We start from the raw sequence: 15896 nt of genomic DNA, 5'->3' as shown, positions 1-15896 counted from the left end.
TGTAGCTGAAGAGTTACAAAAAGTGGGTGCTCCATCTGCTGCTGCAGGAGAGTGTGCTTCTCCTTTCCACTCAGAAACGGGTCGCTCAGCTGCCGGGCGGTGAGCAGCAGCCCGCGCGCTGCTGGGACTAACCGTGATTTTGAGAAGCCTATCCACGTCGAACACCAGAGAAAAATTAAATGAAATGCAACGACATGGCAACGTTTTACAACTCTCTCCCTCGCGACAGTCACGGTTTCTTGAGGGTATATATTCGGCAGCACTGCCGCCTCGAGAGCGGAACCTCCCTGCGGGTCACGGCAGTACCATACAGCCGCGCGCGCCCCTGTACACGCACGTACGCTTTCCCGCCCATTCTCCCCACGGCACAACCCCGCCCCCTCCGCTCGCGCAGCCGCAGATCCCTTCCCGCCCAGCATCGCCCGCCCGTCGCGTCAGAACTAAGGCGGGCTTCCCGGTGCGGCGGGCGCCGCCGGGGGCTCGTAGGCCGCATGCGCGAGGCCTCGTAGCGTCACTCCGGGGCACTGGGGGCGGGTGCGCGCTGCGCCGCGGGCTCCGGTTCGTCGAGACGTCGTGTGGGGAGGGGTCGCAGCCGCCGCCCCACGCACCGCGGAAGGAGGGCGGGGCCCGAGCGCTGGGCCCGGCCTGAGCGGGGTGGCGGCGGCTACGGCGGCTGCTGCGAGCGGGCGGCGAAGGGCGAGCGGACCCGCGGGCGCGGCACTCGGCGAGGAGCTGGGGCGCCGCGGGGATGAAGGACCGGCTGGCTGACCTAGCAGAGGTGAGGGCGGCAGGGGCCAACATGGCCGCGGGGCGTAACGGTCGGAGAGGGGTGCGCGGCCCGGGCCGCCGCAGCGGCGCCACAGGCGTGTCCTCGGGCGGGAAATGCGCGGGCTGCGGGGCTCCGGCCGTGCCAGGCGCGTTTTGCTGCCCTGCGGTGCGGGACGGGAGACGTGTAACCGGCAGTGCGTCGGTTCAGCTCTCCGTAGGGTTTATTTTGCCCGTGTTGACAAAATGGAAGCGTGGCGTGTTTATCCGTTCCCTTCCTTCCCTTCGTTTTTGTTCTGGAAACGACGTTCTGGGAAAGAAAATGGGGTAGTTAGAGGGAGGTGCGGCGATGCCTCTCATCAACAGGATGTGGCCTGGTATAAATGAAAATTTTCCTGCATGGCTTTTCACTTTTTTTTTTTTTTTTTTTTTTCTAACCTGAGAATAAATAGAAATGGTGAACGCCAGTGTATGTTGTAAATGCTCTCCCTTTTTGGTTAAGTGTGGTATTTCTTTTAGAGGAAATAGAAACTGAAGTTTGCATGTTGTTAGAAGTGGTAACGCCTTTCTTGAGCCCTCTTTTTGAAAGGGAGAAAAATGTTACCTGTCAGTGCTTGTGGTTTATTAAGGTATAACATTGTAGCTTTTTGATATTGTTGTTAATACATTGTATTTGGTACTTAAATAGTGTTAAAATACTTGCTGGAGAAAGAAATTGCTTGCCTGTAACAGTTACTATAGCCTTCAGGTATTACTGCATCCGCTTTGCAACTAGAGGAAATCATGCTTTCTATAGAAGGTGGGAACCTTAGTGTTGTGCTGAACCTGTTGGCTGCCTGGTACACCTTGACTGTCAGCAATGGAGCAATGTCGGTGCTCTGAAAGAATCTCTTGAAACACGTGTGGTTTGAGTAAACATTTGCGGGTCAGGGGGAAGTCTGGTGTCTACAGATTTCATGACACCTGGGGCAACACCTCTGCAGTAGGAAATTCTCTAATAAGTATTTAAGGAGGCTTAGAAGACTTCAACTTTAATGTGGGACCTACGGAGATCAAGTCCAGCTTCCTGACCTCTTCAGTTTTAACCAAAAGTTAAAGCATTGAGAGCATTATCCAAACGCTACCTGAAGACGTGGGATGTCAAACCACCATGCCAGGTTGTCTGCTCTAGTTTCTAACCACCTTTGTGGTGAATAACTTCCTAGTGCCTGATCCAAACCTCCCAGGTGCAGTTCTGTGCTGTTCTTGTGTAAGCTGACATCAGTTCTGTGAGAAAAGAGCCCAGCACTGCCTCTGCTTCCCCTCCTTAGTAAGTTATAGGGAGCAAGGGCATCAACTTAGTCTCCTTTTTCTCCAGATTAGATAAACCATATGATTTGAGAGTGCATAAAAACACATTAAGTAGCATTTTTTAAAGTTAAAGGTTGCTTGTTTAACAAAGGTAATGAGTTACCTGGGACAGGCAACCATAAAGATTTACAGTGTCCTGAACATTGCTTCCTTATACGCCGTTCAGTTCTATGAATAACGTGGGAGTGCGTGTGTAAAGCTATGGTGTGCAGGGGCAGCTGTGAATCTGGTATTTGTGACTCTCAGACATGTTTCTATCCCAAATAACTTCAGACAGCACAGTTTATTTCGCCTGTAAGTTCTCTGTGCAATTTTTAAAGGTATTGTAAGTTGTGCATGGACAGCAGCTAAGCACCTGCTGCATTCTCAGAGTGGAGGTAGATGGGGTGTGGTGGTGCTGTACTTCAGGAGCTGATTTCACTGCAGTGTTCTGCTCCAGTCTGTCAGCTGGTTGGCTCTGACTCACTGGGGTGGTGATGGTCAGTTCTTTTTGTAGCCTGACACAAGAAGACAGCTCATGATCTGCAGTGAGAATGACTTTGAATTGAATTCAGGGGCTAGTAAAAGTCATTTTTAAACCAAAAATCTGTTCTATTTCAAAATTTAGTAATTAATTTGGTAAGGGTTCTTGAACTAGCCTAATTTCTGCCATTATGGAAGGCATGCATAATATCAGAAGTTGAATAAAGCATCCCATCTCAGCTGGGAGCTGAGAGAAATATTTGCCCAAGTATCTGGATTCTGTCATTTAACCCCACCTTTGAAGAAACTTGATGTGTTTTGTATGTCTGAATGTTAGAGGTGTATGGCCCAGATTCTCAATCCCAAGGTCAAGATTAGAGCTGCCAACAGACCATTAGCTTGCCGTTGGCATCAACATGAGACTTTTTTAATCAGTTCTTTTTGTAATAGTACTTATTCTATAGAGATAAGGCTTAGGAATATGTTTCTGCTAAATTTCATCTTGGATGGACTGTGCTTGTCAAAAGAACATGTCACTTCAGTTGAAGAGTTAGTGAATAAGCTGTGTCTTAGGTATGTGATGATTTAAGAACATAAAGAACAGAGGGTGACAAGTCATCAGGTGTCCTTCAAGTGCTGATGTTCAAAGTAGACAGTACATAAATCTTTCAGCAAATTGTAGAGAGCCAATTTATCTGTCATTCACGTCACTGCAACCAAACGTGAAACGAAGTACATGTGGGACAGACTGCAGGCTGCCTGATGGTGCAGCTCAGCTTCGTTGCAGCTGCACTTGTACAGACAGGACGTGGGAGAAAGACTTTATACCTTTTGTTTGATTAAGATTGGCTCAGATGTTTAGTGTTTCAATAAGATGTGACCACAGAAAAAGCTAACGTTTAATCTCTTAACTGATACTATTTTCTTTTTTTGTTTGTTTCATTATCTAAATAAGTTCCTTATAAATAATTAGGAAACATTTTTTATTCATTAAATGTATGCAGAAGGTGTTCTTTACATAAATGGTGAAAACAGACATCTTTTAAAATGTCGCTCATTGTTCCCTGATGGCTGGTGGCTTTTCAGCACCACAGTCTTTGATATGAGCAAAAGGTAAGTGCCTTCTTTTGGGCATAGACTATCATTCATTTTTTTAAGCAAGGTTAATTTGTTGCAGCCCCTAAGGATGAATTCTTTAATATTGTCGTAAGGATCATCTTCCCATGAGTAATTACCAGAATTGATCATGGAGTGGTCAAGGAGAGCAATAACATCTCAAGTCTTTTATTTCAACTGGGACACTGGGCTCCTATGAGCATGAAAAGCAGCTGATTTCTGACAAAAATGTTACTGTACAACTTAATGGACTCCTTGGCAAAGTGTAAATGAAAAATTTACTTAAAATTTGGAGTACTCCTGGTAGATTTTATGCTCAAACCATCATTGAATGTAACTTAATTAGACAATAACAAAGTTTTGACATCAGTTGATTGTGAAAATCCTTTAATATTACCTATCTTGTAATTAGTTTTTGTAAGGTGATAATCCCTTGTCTGTGGAACAATGCAGTGATCTTGTTCTAATTGGGTTCAGTGCAGTTCAAGCAGTCTGTGCGCTACAGAGGGAACTAGAGAGCATGAAGCTGGAACTCCTTACTTCTGTCATGCATGGCTCTCTTCCCTTGACCAAATTTGAATCTATTTATATCAAGAAGCACTTGTGCTGAGCTGACTCATCGTTTAGGGAAGTGCCTCTCAGGGAATGCACTGGGCTGAGCTCTGGAAACCTGCAGGAGCCATCACTGGGAGCTGCTGCTTGGCTGGCTCCCGTTCCTAGTGTTTATCCATTATGTAATGCATGAATGTTTAGTGTAACATAACTATCTCTAAATTGGTGTTGAGTGGCACCTTTGAAAGCACCCAGCGGTGAAAGTAGTAAATAGTTGTTGATAGCTCTTTGTTCTAGCTTCCAGTGTTTGAATCATTACATCACGTGTCAGAAGGTCATCAATGCACCTCTTAGCGGCTCTGTGGATATCACAGAGAAACTGTGGAAACTGGATATGATTTGTTGGTTCATGTGGGATTCACTGTGGAAATATCTTTACCAAGTGAGAGAATCTATATATATTTATTTGCAAAACTATATTTTAATACTTTTTATGACAAGGAATGAAAACTGCAAGAGCTCACAGACTGGTTCTGTCTCAGAGTTGTTTACAGAGGAAGATGTGCTTTAGCTTCCTAGTTTTATAGTGGTCAGGTGACTTTCGTTGACCTCTGCTTATTTGTTTCTATATTACAGTCCTCAGAAGAGGAACAGCTCCTAACTTATCAGACTGCTGACAAAAACGTATATGCAGAAGCAAAAAAGAAACCTTAGTGGTGTCAAAATAGTATCCTGAGCTTTCGTATTTTTGTTACCTTTTACAGTGTAAAGGAAATGAAGATGGAGAGACTGTTGTTGTTGAAAAAGACCATTTTATGGATGACTTTTTCCAACAGGTAAGATTTTACATACCTTTCTGCTACACATGACTTAAAATTTTCTTTGTTTATTAATTTCTGTTATTTCTGTAAGGTTCTGTTTTAATAAATAGTGGAGGCTCTAGACTGTGATTTCCTATGTGCCACGCAGCCCCCTCCTCAGTGTTTTCCTGGATTCTTTTCCATGGTGCATGAAAGTATGAATGTGGATTTTATTGTTTTGAATGTAAAGCTGTTTAAATGTCCACGGGGAGTGATTGCAGTCTGAAATTTGTCGGATATTTACTACTGTTGTGATTGAATACTTCAAGATTTTTAGTACCAAAGATGTACTACAAAGACCCAACAACTTGACATGTGATTGTTCTAATGCTTTCACTGACATATTTCTCGTCTTCTAGGTTGAGGAAATTAGAAATAACATAGCAAAAATAGCACAGAACGTGGAAGAAGTGAAAAAACAGCACAGCATTATCTTGTCAGCACCAAATCCTGAAGGGAGTGAGTATCACTTCTTCTAGATTTCAAGGATGTGTGACCAGATAGCTGAAATAAACAAATTTGATTTCAATCCGTCAGAGTAGAACTCAGCATTTGTTCTCAACACCTCGTAGTCCAAGGCATGCCTGTGCTTTAGGCAGGTTTTAGTGAGCTGGGAAGAAAAGATGCAGAGGTATTTTTGTGGAGTAGTTTTTTGTGGACCTGATTCTTATGTTATGAACTTCTGTTTTTAATTTTTTTTTCCTCCACATCTTCCTTATTTGTGCACGGATGTGTGTGTATTCTTCTGAGTGATTTCTGCTGATTGCTTTTTTTGCTTCAAGTCATAGAATCAATGATCGTCTGGTTAATGAAGCATTTGTCTGAATCCTTAAAATCCATGGTCCTTGCTAACTCATCTGGTAGAGCACAGTTTTAAGCACAGATGCAGTAGTACATCTGTAGTGTGTAGGAAGATGACATTGCTTGTGATGACATTGCTAGTCATAGGCAGTGTCTAAAGACTACTTGAATGTTTTTTGAGAAGAAAACTTTCTGATATGTTATCAATCATCAATAGTTCTGGACTTTTTTTTTTAAGGAACAAAGGAGGAACTTGAAGAATTAAATGAGGAAATAAAGAAGATTGCTAATAAAATTCGAGCTAGGTTAAAAGGTAAGTTGTGGGGAGAAGTACTGCCGTCGCTTGTAACACATTCAGGATGCTAGCAGTAGCAGTGTTACAGATGTAATGCATTGCAGCTGAATTTATAACCTTTAACTCTGTTCTGTTTCGATATGTTGGCTGGTCCCCAAATCTTAAAAAAAAAAAAAAAAAAAAAAAAAAAAAATAATTAACTGTTTTAATCATTGAGCCCTGAATATAATGTTTCAGCTTTTTGCATGTGTTGATACAGATTTGGGTCTTGCATGGTTTTGAGTTCCATAACTCAACATATTTAATTACTGTTGGTATTGGAGGAGAGAACTGCAATGAACCATGACAAGGGCTTCTGTCTCCATACGTTTTATGTGCTTCTCTTTTTGAATACATACCATCAGGACCTTACTCTGTCTCTCTCACTGTTGTTGTGCTTCCTCCTTGTTGCTTAATATCTTGCTCCATGATGTCAACATTATACTGGAACCCTGATAGTGTGTTTTTGCAATACCTGTGTTTTCTTATTATTTAACCTGCTGAAAATAAAAAAAATAAACTTCCCCATTCTTGCCAAGTGATGTGCAGCTTATGTCACTTACATTATTCTCTACTTCATCCTTCCTTAACATGCTTCATAGCTGATAAATACCAGGTCTCAGCACAGCCTGCCTACTCAGGCAAAGAGCTTGTTTGCAGAAATAACCTAGAAAGTACAAAGTAATTTCTCTGTGTAAAAATTTATTTTGTGACTGAAATGTTGTTCTGGGAGTAGTTCAGCTGCAAAGAAGCAGACCGTGTGGCAAATAAGAAACTGCTCTATAGCATCTTGTATTTGAAATTTCTTTAGGCCAAGTAATTTTATTGTGAGTTTCCCCATAGGTGTTCCTTTACCTCTTCAGCATAAGTTTTGAAGTATATTGATTCTTTGAATATTACTGGATTGCAATTACTGTATACTTTTGTTCTCTAAACAGTTAGATATGGTGTTTATCACTTAAAATGTAAAAGCAACTATTTTGTTAGATGTTTTTGAGCTGTCCCCAGAGTAAGCAGATACTTGTGTGACTCTACAAAAGGTATTGACATAATTACTGTTTTAAAAAAATAAGTAATTTAAAATGGATATAAATTTCACTTCCTTTCCCCCTCCTCACCACCACCACATGCATGCAGAAAATGTGCATGCAAGAAAAGTTAAGCGTGTTCATGTGGTGCTTGTATATGAAAAAAGTAAAAACGTGTAGTGTTTACAGAACGACTGAGCTGCACTGTGGAATTCACACTATCTCATGTACTGTATTTGCTCTGTTGATTCACACTATTTTTGTATTTTCTCTTAGCTATTGAACAAACCTTTGATCAGGGTGAAAATGCGAATCGAACATCAGTGGATCTCAGAATAAGAAAAACTCAGGTATGATAACAACAAATTTAAAGAAAATGAAAGGATGATACTTAATCAGAGAATAAGTTTCACTTTCCTGTTTCAGAACTCCACGTTCTGTTTGATTGAAATTTCGATACCACTTTTGATTGTTGTACAGTCATATTTGCTCTATTAAGAAAGAAAATAAACCTTTTTGCACATTTTTAAATCCTGAAAAAAACAGCACTCTGTATTAGCTCACAAGTTTGTGGAGGTCATGACGGAATACAACGAGACCCAAACTCTTTTTCGAGAGCGCAGCAAAGGTCGGATACAGAGGCAATTAGAGATAAGTAAGTGACCTCAATATGCTTTTTTAAGATAAAATAAAAATAAATATTGTATTGTTATACCTCCCTTTTTTCTTATTACTTAAAGGTGGTACTGAAGACCATGCACCTTGGCTTCTTGAAGCATGTGAAAGGGAGAGGAAAAGAAACATTTCTGTTACAGAATATTAAATAAAAATCCTTTATTTCTTAAATTTTCAGTCTTGTAAAAGAAACATTTAGGTTGCATGCAAAAGCTGTGTTTTCAAGATAGTGAATGTATTCTACAGTGACTGTTATGAAAAGTCATTCAAAAACATGATAATCAGGAAGTCATCCTTTTCATGTTGTGCTGTTTGTGTCAGTAAGAATCTGTTTTTGTTTGTTTTTTTTGAAAACTCATCTGCAGTAAAATCAGTAGTACTGTTAGACATACTGTAATCGTCTGTTGAATGATTCACCCTCTTATTTCATTAGTGATAATTGTTGATTCCTAAAGGCCCCTAACTTGGACCTACAGCATCTATTTCAGAATATATCCAAAGCACCCATAACACCTTGTAGCCGAAGTTAGACTTGTGAATATTTCCCATAAAAGCAAATACATATTTAATGAAAAATGCAAACAGAAAAGTTAGCAAATTGTAAGACTTCACTTCTGCTTCTCTTTTCTTTTTCTTTAGACTTGCATACTGAGTATGATTTTAATTTAGCATTTCAGTGTAATTTTTTCGGCAAATTAAATCCTTTGCTCATGTTCCTGAGGGAAGGGACCCTAACATCTCAGTGTCTTTTAAGTTAATGTCATAATGAACTAATTTGCTCCTTTAGCTTCAGCCCTAAAAATTTTAAGGGAGGATTTGCAGCATTCTTGGGTATTAATGTAATTAGCATTAAAACTGTAATTTTCATCTGTTAAGATGAAGTTGAACTAATACAAATCTGTAATCTTCCTATGTAAAAAGTTGAATAACTTGAATATGCGGTGTAACTCAAGACAATTGCATCCATCTTACCACTGCAGTGGCTAACGAGCAGTAGTGAACAGCGTAAGTTGTTAGGTGAAATATGAAAACTGAAAATGAGGGTAGTCTCTAGGTAGTAATCTTCTCTACATGGGATTTGAATGTAATCTTGGGTTAGTTGCTAGATTCTGCTTTCTGTGAAGATTCTGTCCCTTGCCACAGTGGCTGGTGGGAGGGAGGAAGCAAATCAGGTGTCAGTGCAACTTGGTTGTGTAGGTAAATACTGAATCTTATGTAAATACTCTGAGTTCTTCCTTGTGCAGAACACCCAGCTGGATTCAAATGTATGTTGTAAACATTTCTGGTCAAATTCTTCAATTTGACCAAAAAAACATCAGGAATTCTTCACCCTACTTTTGAATCTAGTACATTTATCTGGCTACTACTTGATATTTTCTGGTTTTTAAATGTAAGGTATGTAAGGTAGTATGTAGGTCACTGCATAAAGTAATGCCTTTCATTTATTACTGTGGAAACTACAACAGATACAAAGAGTGCAACAACACTATTTGATAGAGCAAATTCTCAGTTACAAAGCACTATTTTTCTGCATAGTTACCACTATTAGCTGTGCATTTTTTTTTTGCCAGCTTTGAACAGGAGCCTGAATGTAGCTCTTGTAAATATCTGCTCTAGTGGAGGTAACCCACTGTTGCCACTGCTGAAACTCACCATACACTACCTCTCTGTTCATCCATGAATGTCAGTGTGTGCAGTTCTTTCTGCACAGATGAATTCAGTGACACACCTTTGCTCCATTTGCATTCCCTGTCAGATGCCTTCTTGTCAGGCTGCCTCTCTGCTGTCATTTGTCATGTGGCAACAAGGCATAAACGAATATTGGCAAAAAGGTTCAGCTTCTCCTGCCACCAACATCTGCCTCTGGCATCATGGGCCTATATAATAAACAGGAAGCATTACTTTTGGATTGGCCCTGATACCCAGTAATGGCTAAGTATTGCTTTTTTTTATCTTAAAAAATTGCAATACAAGAATTTTCTCTTGTTATCCTTCTGCAAAATTGTATTCATTAATATGTGATGTTATATGAAGTACTGTTATATTTATTCTAGCTGGAAAGACCACCACTGATGAGGAACTGGAGGAAATGTTAGAGAGTGGTAATCCTTCAATTTTCACTTCTGACGTATGTATTTCTGGTCCAGTCATGTCAATAATCTGTTCTGTTTGTTCTGCTATTTACAAGTGTGTGTCAATGCTTAAGTGCTTATGTCTGTATCTTTTGTTCTACCAAAGATTATATCAGACTCCCAAATAACTAGGCAAGCTCTGAATGAAATTGAGTCACGGCACAAGGATATTATGAAACTGGAGTCCAGTATACGGGAGCTACACGAAATGTTTATGGACATGGCTATGTTTGTTGAGACTCAGGTAAATGAACCAATTAAAATACATTTACTGAAGTTAGATTTTTTTTTTGTCTTCGTCTTTAGAAATGTGTGGAAGTAATGCAGATCTGTTTCTTAGTGTTTTTGGGCCACAGTTAGAATATGTGAAAGTTCATCACTAGGATTTGTGTTTTGTTTTGAACAAACGTACAGTTGAGATGTACTGATAGTGTGTTTTGGATAACTAAGCCTAGAATTTCTTTGAATTTCTCATTGATATGCTGACTTGTAAGAATTAAACATAGCAAGGATTTTTGCAACTTGCGTATAATACAAAGGCATGATTGTTACAATAAGCACAAGTATAAAGGGATCAGTTGAAAAGTAATTCTGTTTGTCTCTCATCCATGTTCTTTATCTTGAGGTGTGTGTAAACTTGTTACTTGCAATCTTTGTATACATATTAGCTAACTGTAGTACTTTGAACTTCTGTTCTTAGAGGTTTTTTATTTCTGCTTGAAATAATGCTCAGGAGAAAAACTTTTCTGAAGAGGACCTTTTCTAAATTGAGTTTTGTTTTTAAGTCCTGTGTTGCTTTAATATTAAATATATAGGCAGGGCAAACTGGTAGTAGTGTCCTAATGAGCTAGAACTAAACAAAAAATTACTTGTGCATCATTCTTTAATGCTTTGCTGTTTAATGCTGCTGATTTTTTTCTTCTGATGGACAGAAATGCAGGTAATAGATTTACTGTTACTTTTCACAATCCTCCATTTCATTTCTAAATTTCATTCATCATAATTAATTTGAATTTATGTGTTGATGTTGTAAACACTTAGATAACCATTAGACTTTGTATCAAAATAGTCAATCTCTCTCCCCGCTTCAAAGCACCATCAGGAATGTGTGACTTTTTGGTATGTCAGTTTTAGACTGGACATCTGAAAACATATCTTTGAATGCAAGGTATGTTTTACCAGTCAACAGAAATACACCTCCCTTGCCCATGAACATCACTTCTTTGCTTAGACCTTTGAGCTCTTGCTTCTCATTCCCTTTTTTCATTGCATATCAAAGCACAAAATGTGTCTGCCACTAATGTAAAATATTGTGATTAAATGATGTTGTTATCCTGTAGCCTTTTTTCTCAGATTCATGGAACAGGGATCCTGGATGCCAGTAATAAACTTTTTTTTGTTCAACATTTAAGGGTGAAATGATCAACAACATAGAAAAGAATGTGATGAGTGCAACAGATTATGTGGAACATGCTAAAGAAGAGACAAAGAAGGCGGTTAAATATCAAAGTAAAGCAAGAAGGGTATGTGGTCTTCTTGTGATTGTCCTAGTTAACAAGTTAACATTGCGTGCTGTTAAGCAGCCTTCAATTTTAGTTGAACTTTTTTGTCTGATTCAGGTAGAATTAATGGATGTACTGTACTTATTTTAAATATTTGGTATTTAAAATTAGAAAACATTGGGTTATAGGGCTTTTGTTATAAATCAGTACATGGCAGAGGGAGATTTACCAAAGGATTTTGCAAACCAAAACAAAAACAGTGTGTTGAGTTTGTTAGATAGCTTTAATACTAAAACTTGGTGTTACTAACAGAGAAAGGAACTTCCTTTTATTCTTATGCCTGTTTTATTAACTATAGTTAAACGCCAGAAGAACCCACTTGTGTACTTGTGAGCTGTGTTTTTTTTCCTTTTTGATCACTACATCAGTGTTAATCACAGTAACTTACATGTAAACACTGTTTAAAAATGTTTTTTTTCTTACACCAGAAGTTTAGAAAAAATTTTAGCCAATTCAAGAATGTTGTGAGCTTTAAAAATGAATGGGGATCTGAAAACTGACTTTTAAAAATTGAAAATAAATACAAGTTTTAATGTGCATGATATTAAAATAATACCTTGTTTTTGACAGAAAATGTGGATTATTATCATTGTGTCATTGGTGTTGATCGTCGTAATTGGTCTAATTATTGGTTTGTCTGTTGGTATTCGGTGATGCTTGGGTAACTTCAGCATGCATGACTTCCTGCCAGTGTGGCAGTAAGTAACTAATCAACTACTGTTTTGTTCTGGTAACTTCTTTGGTGTACTAACTCTTAATATGCTTTCTGTTACTTCTGGAGAGGGGAGCAAACTTGACACTAATTGGTGACTACTTCTCACTCTCTGCATGCTGTAAAAGTTCCATGCATGTAGATGCTGAAAACTGACATCTAGTGGTGAATTGCTAAATTTACAGATTGCAGTCGTACTCCTGATGATCTGTAAACACAAAATGAAATGAGAAGGGGGAAAAAAAACCCCACAACTTATTGTCTCAGTCCTTTGAATTTGTAATATATTTCAAGTTCACATCAACAGACTACATTAAGATACAGATTACAATTGGAACTTTGTCAGGTGTGGTCTTCTCTGGTTTTAAACAGAGCTTGCATTGAAGTGTCTGCAGCCATAAAGCTGGCTATTTTGTGTTGCAGAACATCCTAAAATGAAGCTCTTGTATTAATAGTAGACCAAATGAAACCAGATGCCAATGTATTTGTAAGAGAAAATCTGCAGAGATTCAAACCTGAATTTGAGGATGTAAATGTGAGAATTCTTTCAATCTTCGTACTTTTGCTATACTAATCTACTTCTTATCATAATAACATCTAGCCAGGCTAAGGAGATGGTAGTGATTAACTCAGAAGAGTCCAGCAGAAGCTCAACTTTCTCTCTCTGGGGTCTTCAAAGTGTTTATGAAGGACCATGGGGGAGTGTGTTCATTTCAGGCTTAACACTAGTTTGGAGTTTCTTCTCACCTTTGGTTTATATGCAGATAACAGGCTTTACTGTACTGTTGCTGTCAGAACGACATGATCTAACGTCACACCTCTATGCATATTCATACAACCTTGTAATTTTTGTGCAGCGCTTCTGAGCTGCTAACTATACAGTATTCTTAGTGATGGTTTGTTCAGTTCCCCTGAGTGCAACTGCAAAAGTTTGAACAGGCTACAAATATTTATCCAAGGTGGGCAGCTCTAGGCAGTGTTAGTATATTTGACTTTGATAAGTAGCTGTTTGTTGTTGTGGTTGTTATATGTAATACTTACGGAAGTTGCATATGGGTAATAATTATTCTCAAAATAAAAATACAGAATTCTTACACTCCTTAGCTACTAACTGTGATTGTGTGTTAGAAAAGAATGACTGACAACAGGAAATCATGGCAGTAAGTTTTATTGAAAGAGAAAATCTAAGCTTGAAATAGATACCGGTGTTATCAATTTGCTGTGGGTATGCAGGTATTTAAGTAGTTCTGTATATGACTGGATGCTTCAATCTAAACTTCTTCTTTTTTTTTTTTTTCCAGAAATTGATATTCATAATTATATGTGTAACTGTACTACTTCTGATACTTGGAATTATCCTAGCAACAACACTATCATAGCAAGCGTATTCTAAAAGCTACACGCTTCCAGAAGCTCCAAAAGATATCTTCAGTAAAACCAAACCTTTTTTGATAGAAGATGCCTTACACAGATATTGATGATGACCTATCATTAATGGCTAAAATGAAAACAGTCACTCCTAATGTTTACTTATAAATGAAGATTGGAATGTACCAGGTTATGTATATTTTTGTCATAAACTATACATTTACAGTAAGACTGAAACTTGCTTTTAATCGTTTTGAACTAAAGCAACTTGGATGCTTTCATATTTCAGTGTTACAAACAGTTTCAATAGGGAGTTAAGATACTTGAGTTTTGACTGTTTGAATTTTTTTACTCCTATCGCCACTATAATTCTAATCACAATTTTTATAACCTTGCCCGTGCTGCTTCTAAGTTAGTACTTCTGTGAACATATTTTTAACTGTAGCTATGCCTCTAAATATATTTATTCATCTTAACCTGTCTAAGCATATTACTTAAAGGTTATTTCTGGCAAGTGAGAAAATATTTTATCCTGAAAAGACCACTTTAGATATTTACTGGTCTGCCTCCTACATTACACTTCAAAAAGCAAAGATTTAAAAAAAAAAAAACTTAGCAGTTTTTTTTCTATACGACTATGGCTTATTGCGTTAAATATTTCCTTGTCTTTATATTAGAAAATGTTTTCTGGTAGAAGTAATACAGAAACAAAGCACACAATTTGATCTTCATCAGGTAATTTTACAAATGGTCTTTGTGCAAAATAACAGTTCAGCCTCATTGCTTGCAGGAATGATAGAAATCATACTTGCTTCAATAAAGCCAAGTCAAGATTTGATTTTTCAGAAGCTTGCTAATGTTGTGATGTGAATAGAGCAGACAGGAAGAATAAACACTCAGAAAACTTAAAAACATAAACTAAGACACTGATTTGTTACAAAATGTATGTACTATGTAACATATATGAAGTGTTTTAGTGTATGTGCGTCTGTGTTGTAATACTAGCTTGCAATACTTGTAAGTATGAAAGACTTCAAATGTAACCAAATAACTGCATTTAATGTTAAAGGTTATTTTTGTATTTTGCGTGTAAAATATTTGTAACTTGAATTTTTGATTTCTCATTGTTTAGGATACCCATGTAGATATGTAGATATATTTACACTGTAAGAGAAATAGAGGAAATTATAACATGTGACTTTTAAACGCGATTTGAAACAGTGCTTGTCAATGTTTCCAGATATTAAACTATAACATTATTTGCAATAACTCAGATTAGAATCCTTGAACTGAAGTTTTATGGGAAGTGTCTGAGATCAGTTATTCGCTAAAATGTAATGCAGTCTTTTTGTACTTCGTAAAATTCAACCAAGTTTACAATATATAATATATGTATGAATATCCCTGCTTTGTCCGATTATACTGTGAATATGCTGGAGCTATTCAGATGACAAACATTAAAAACTTAAAAAATTCTCTTTTGCAAGCCAGCCATAAAGAAATTGAAGAAATTAACTTCATTAATGAACTTTTTTTTATTTTACTTTGACATCCAGAACACTCACCAATGATTGTGGGGAAGTTTACGTGCAAAGTAAGGAAAGATTGCTTGCGTGTTTTATCATTCTAGGTAATATATTTTCAATTCTATGGTTTTCTAGATTTTTAAAAATATTAATTATTTATACAAAGTACATTGGGAAGGGAGATCAATTTCATTCAACAGCTGGTTGTCTAAAATAGTGCCCCAAATCCAGTCATGTCAATTCTTTCTTTTTTAATTAATGATGCAGTACTCTGCCCACTAAGAACAGAAATTAGAATGTAGCACTCCATGCCTTTTTATTTTCTTTTGTTATATAGCTGCCTCTGTTTTAAAACAAAACTTGTTTTTCACATAAACCTCTTCATTCTGTTAATATTGTGGAGAACATCTCTAGCCTATGCACGAATAAATTTATCTAAGCAAGTATCTTGTGGCTATTTTTATATTCATGATGTTATTGTGACCTTTGTGAATATTTCCAGTAAGTGTTTGAATAAGGCTGGTGTGCTTTTGCATACCAGCACACACATCAAACAACTGCTGTGTCTTATTCATTTACAGTATTCTCATGTAGCTTGATTAAATATTAAACCTGAAAAATAGAGTAATCGTATAAAGGTACTCATGTATTTT

General features: G+C 37.8%; 1 protein-coding gene across 3 annotated transcripts; it reads left to right on the top strand.

The window, feature by feature from the left end:
- The first annotated feature begins 689 nt into the window (after nt 1-689).
- STX2 (syntaxin 2) lies at nt 690-15689 on the top strand. 3 transcript variants are annotated; one of them, XM_042828618.1, is made up of 11 exons: nt 690-778; nt 5010-5081; nt 5465-5564; nt 6145-6219; nt 7545-7618; nt 7815-7923; nt 9998-10071; nt 10182-10319; nt 11488-11598; nt 12208-12256; nt 13651-13742. In XM_042828618.1, exons 1-11 carry the CDS (start codon nt 749-751, stop codon nt 13740-13742), a joined length of 924 nt encoding a protein of 307 aa, XP_042684552.1. In that variant the 5' UTR covers nt 690-748. The 3 variants fall into 3 exon arrangements, with proteins under 3 accessions (XP_042684552.1, XP_042684550.1, XP_042684551.1); XM_042828616.1 differs by having other exon boundaries at nt 12208-12335; nt 13651-13739; XM_042828617.1 differs by lacking the exon at nt 12208-12256 and having other exon boundaries at nt 13651-15689.
- Nucleotides 15690-15896: the final 207 nt, after the last annotated feature.

Source organism: Centrocercus urophasianus, unplaced genomic scaffold, assembly GCF_019232065.1.
Source record: "Centrocercus urophasianus isolate 14NV4802_14NV808 unplaced genomic scaffold, USGS_Curo_1.0 seq_30, whole genome shotgun sequence".
Lineage (NCBI taxonomy): Eukaryota > Metazoa > Chordata > Aves > Galliformes > Phasianidae > Centrocercus > Centrocercus urophasianus.
This window is presented reverse-complemented; position numbering and strand designations above follow the sequence as displayed.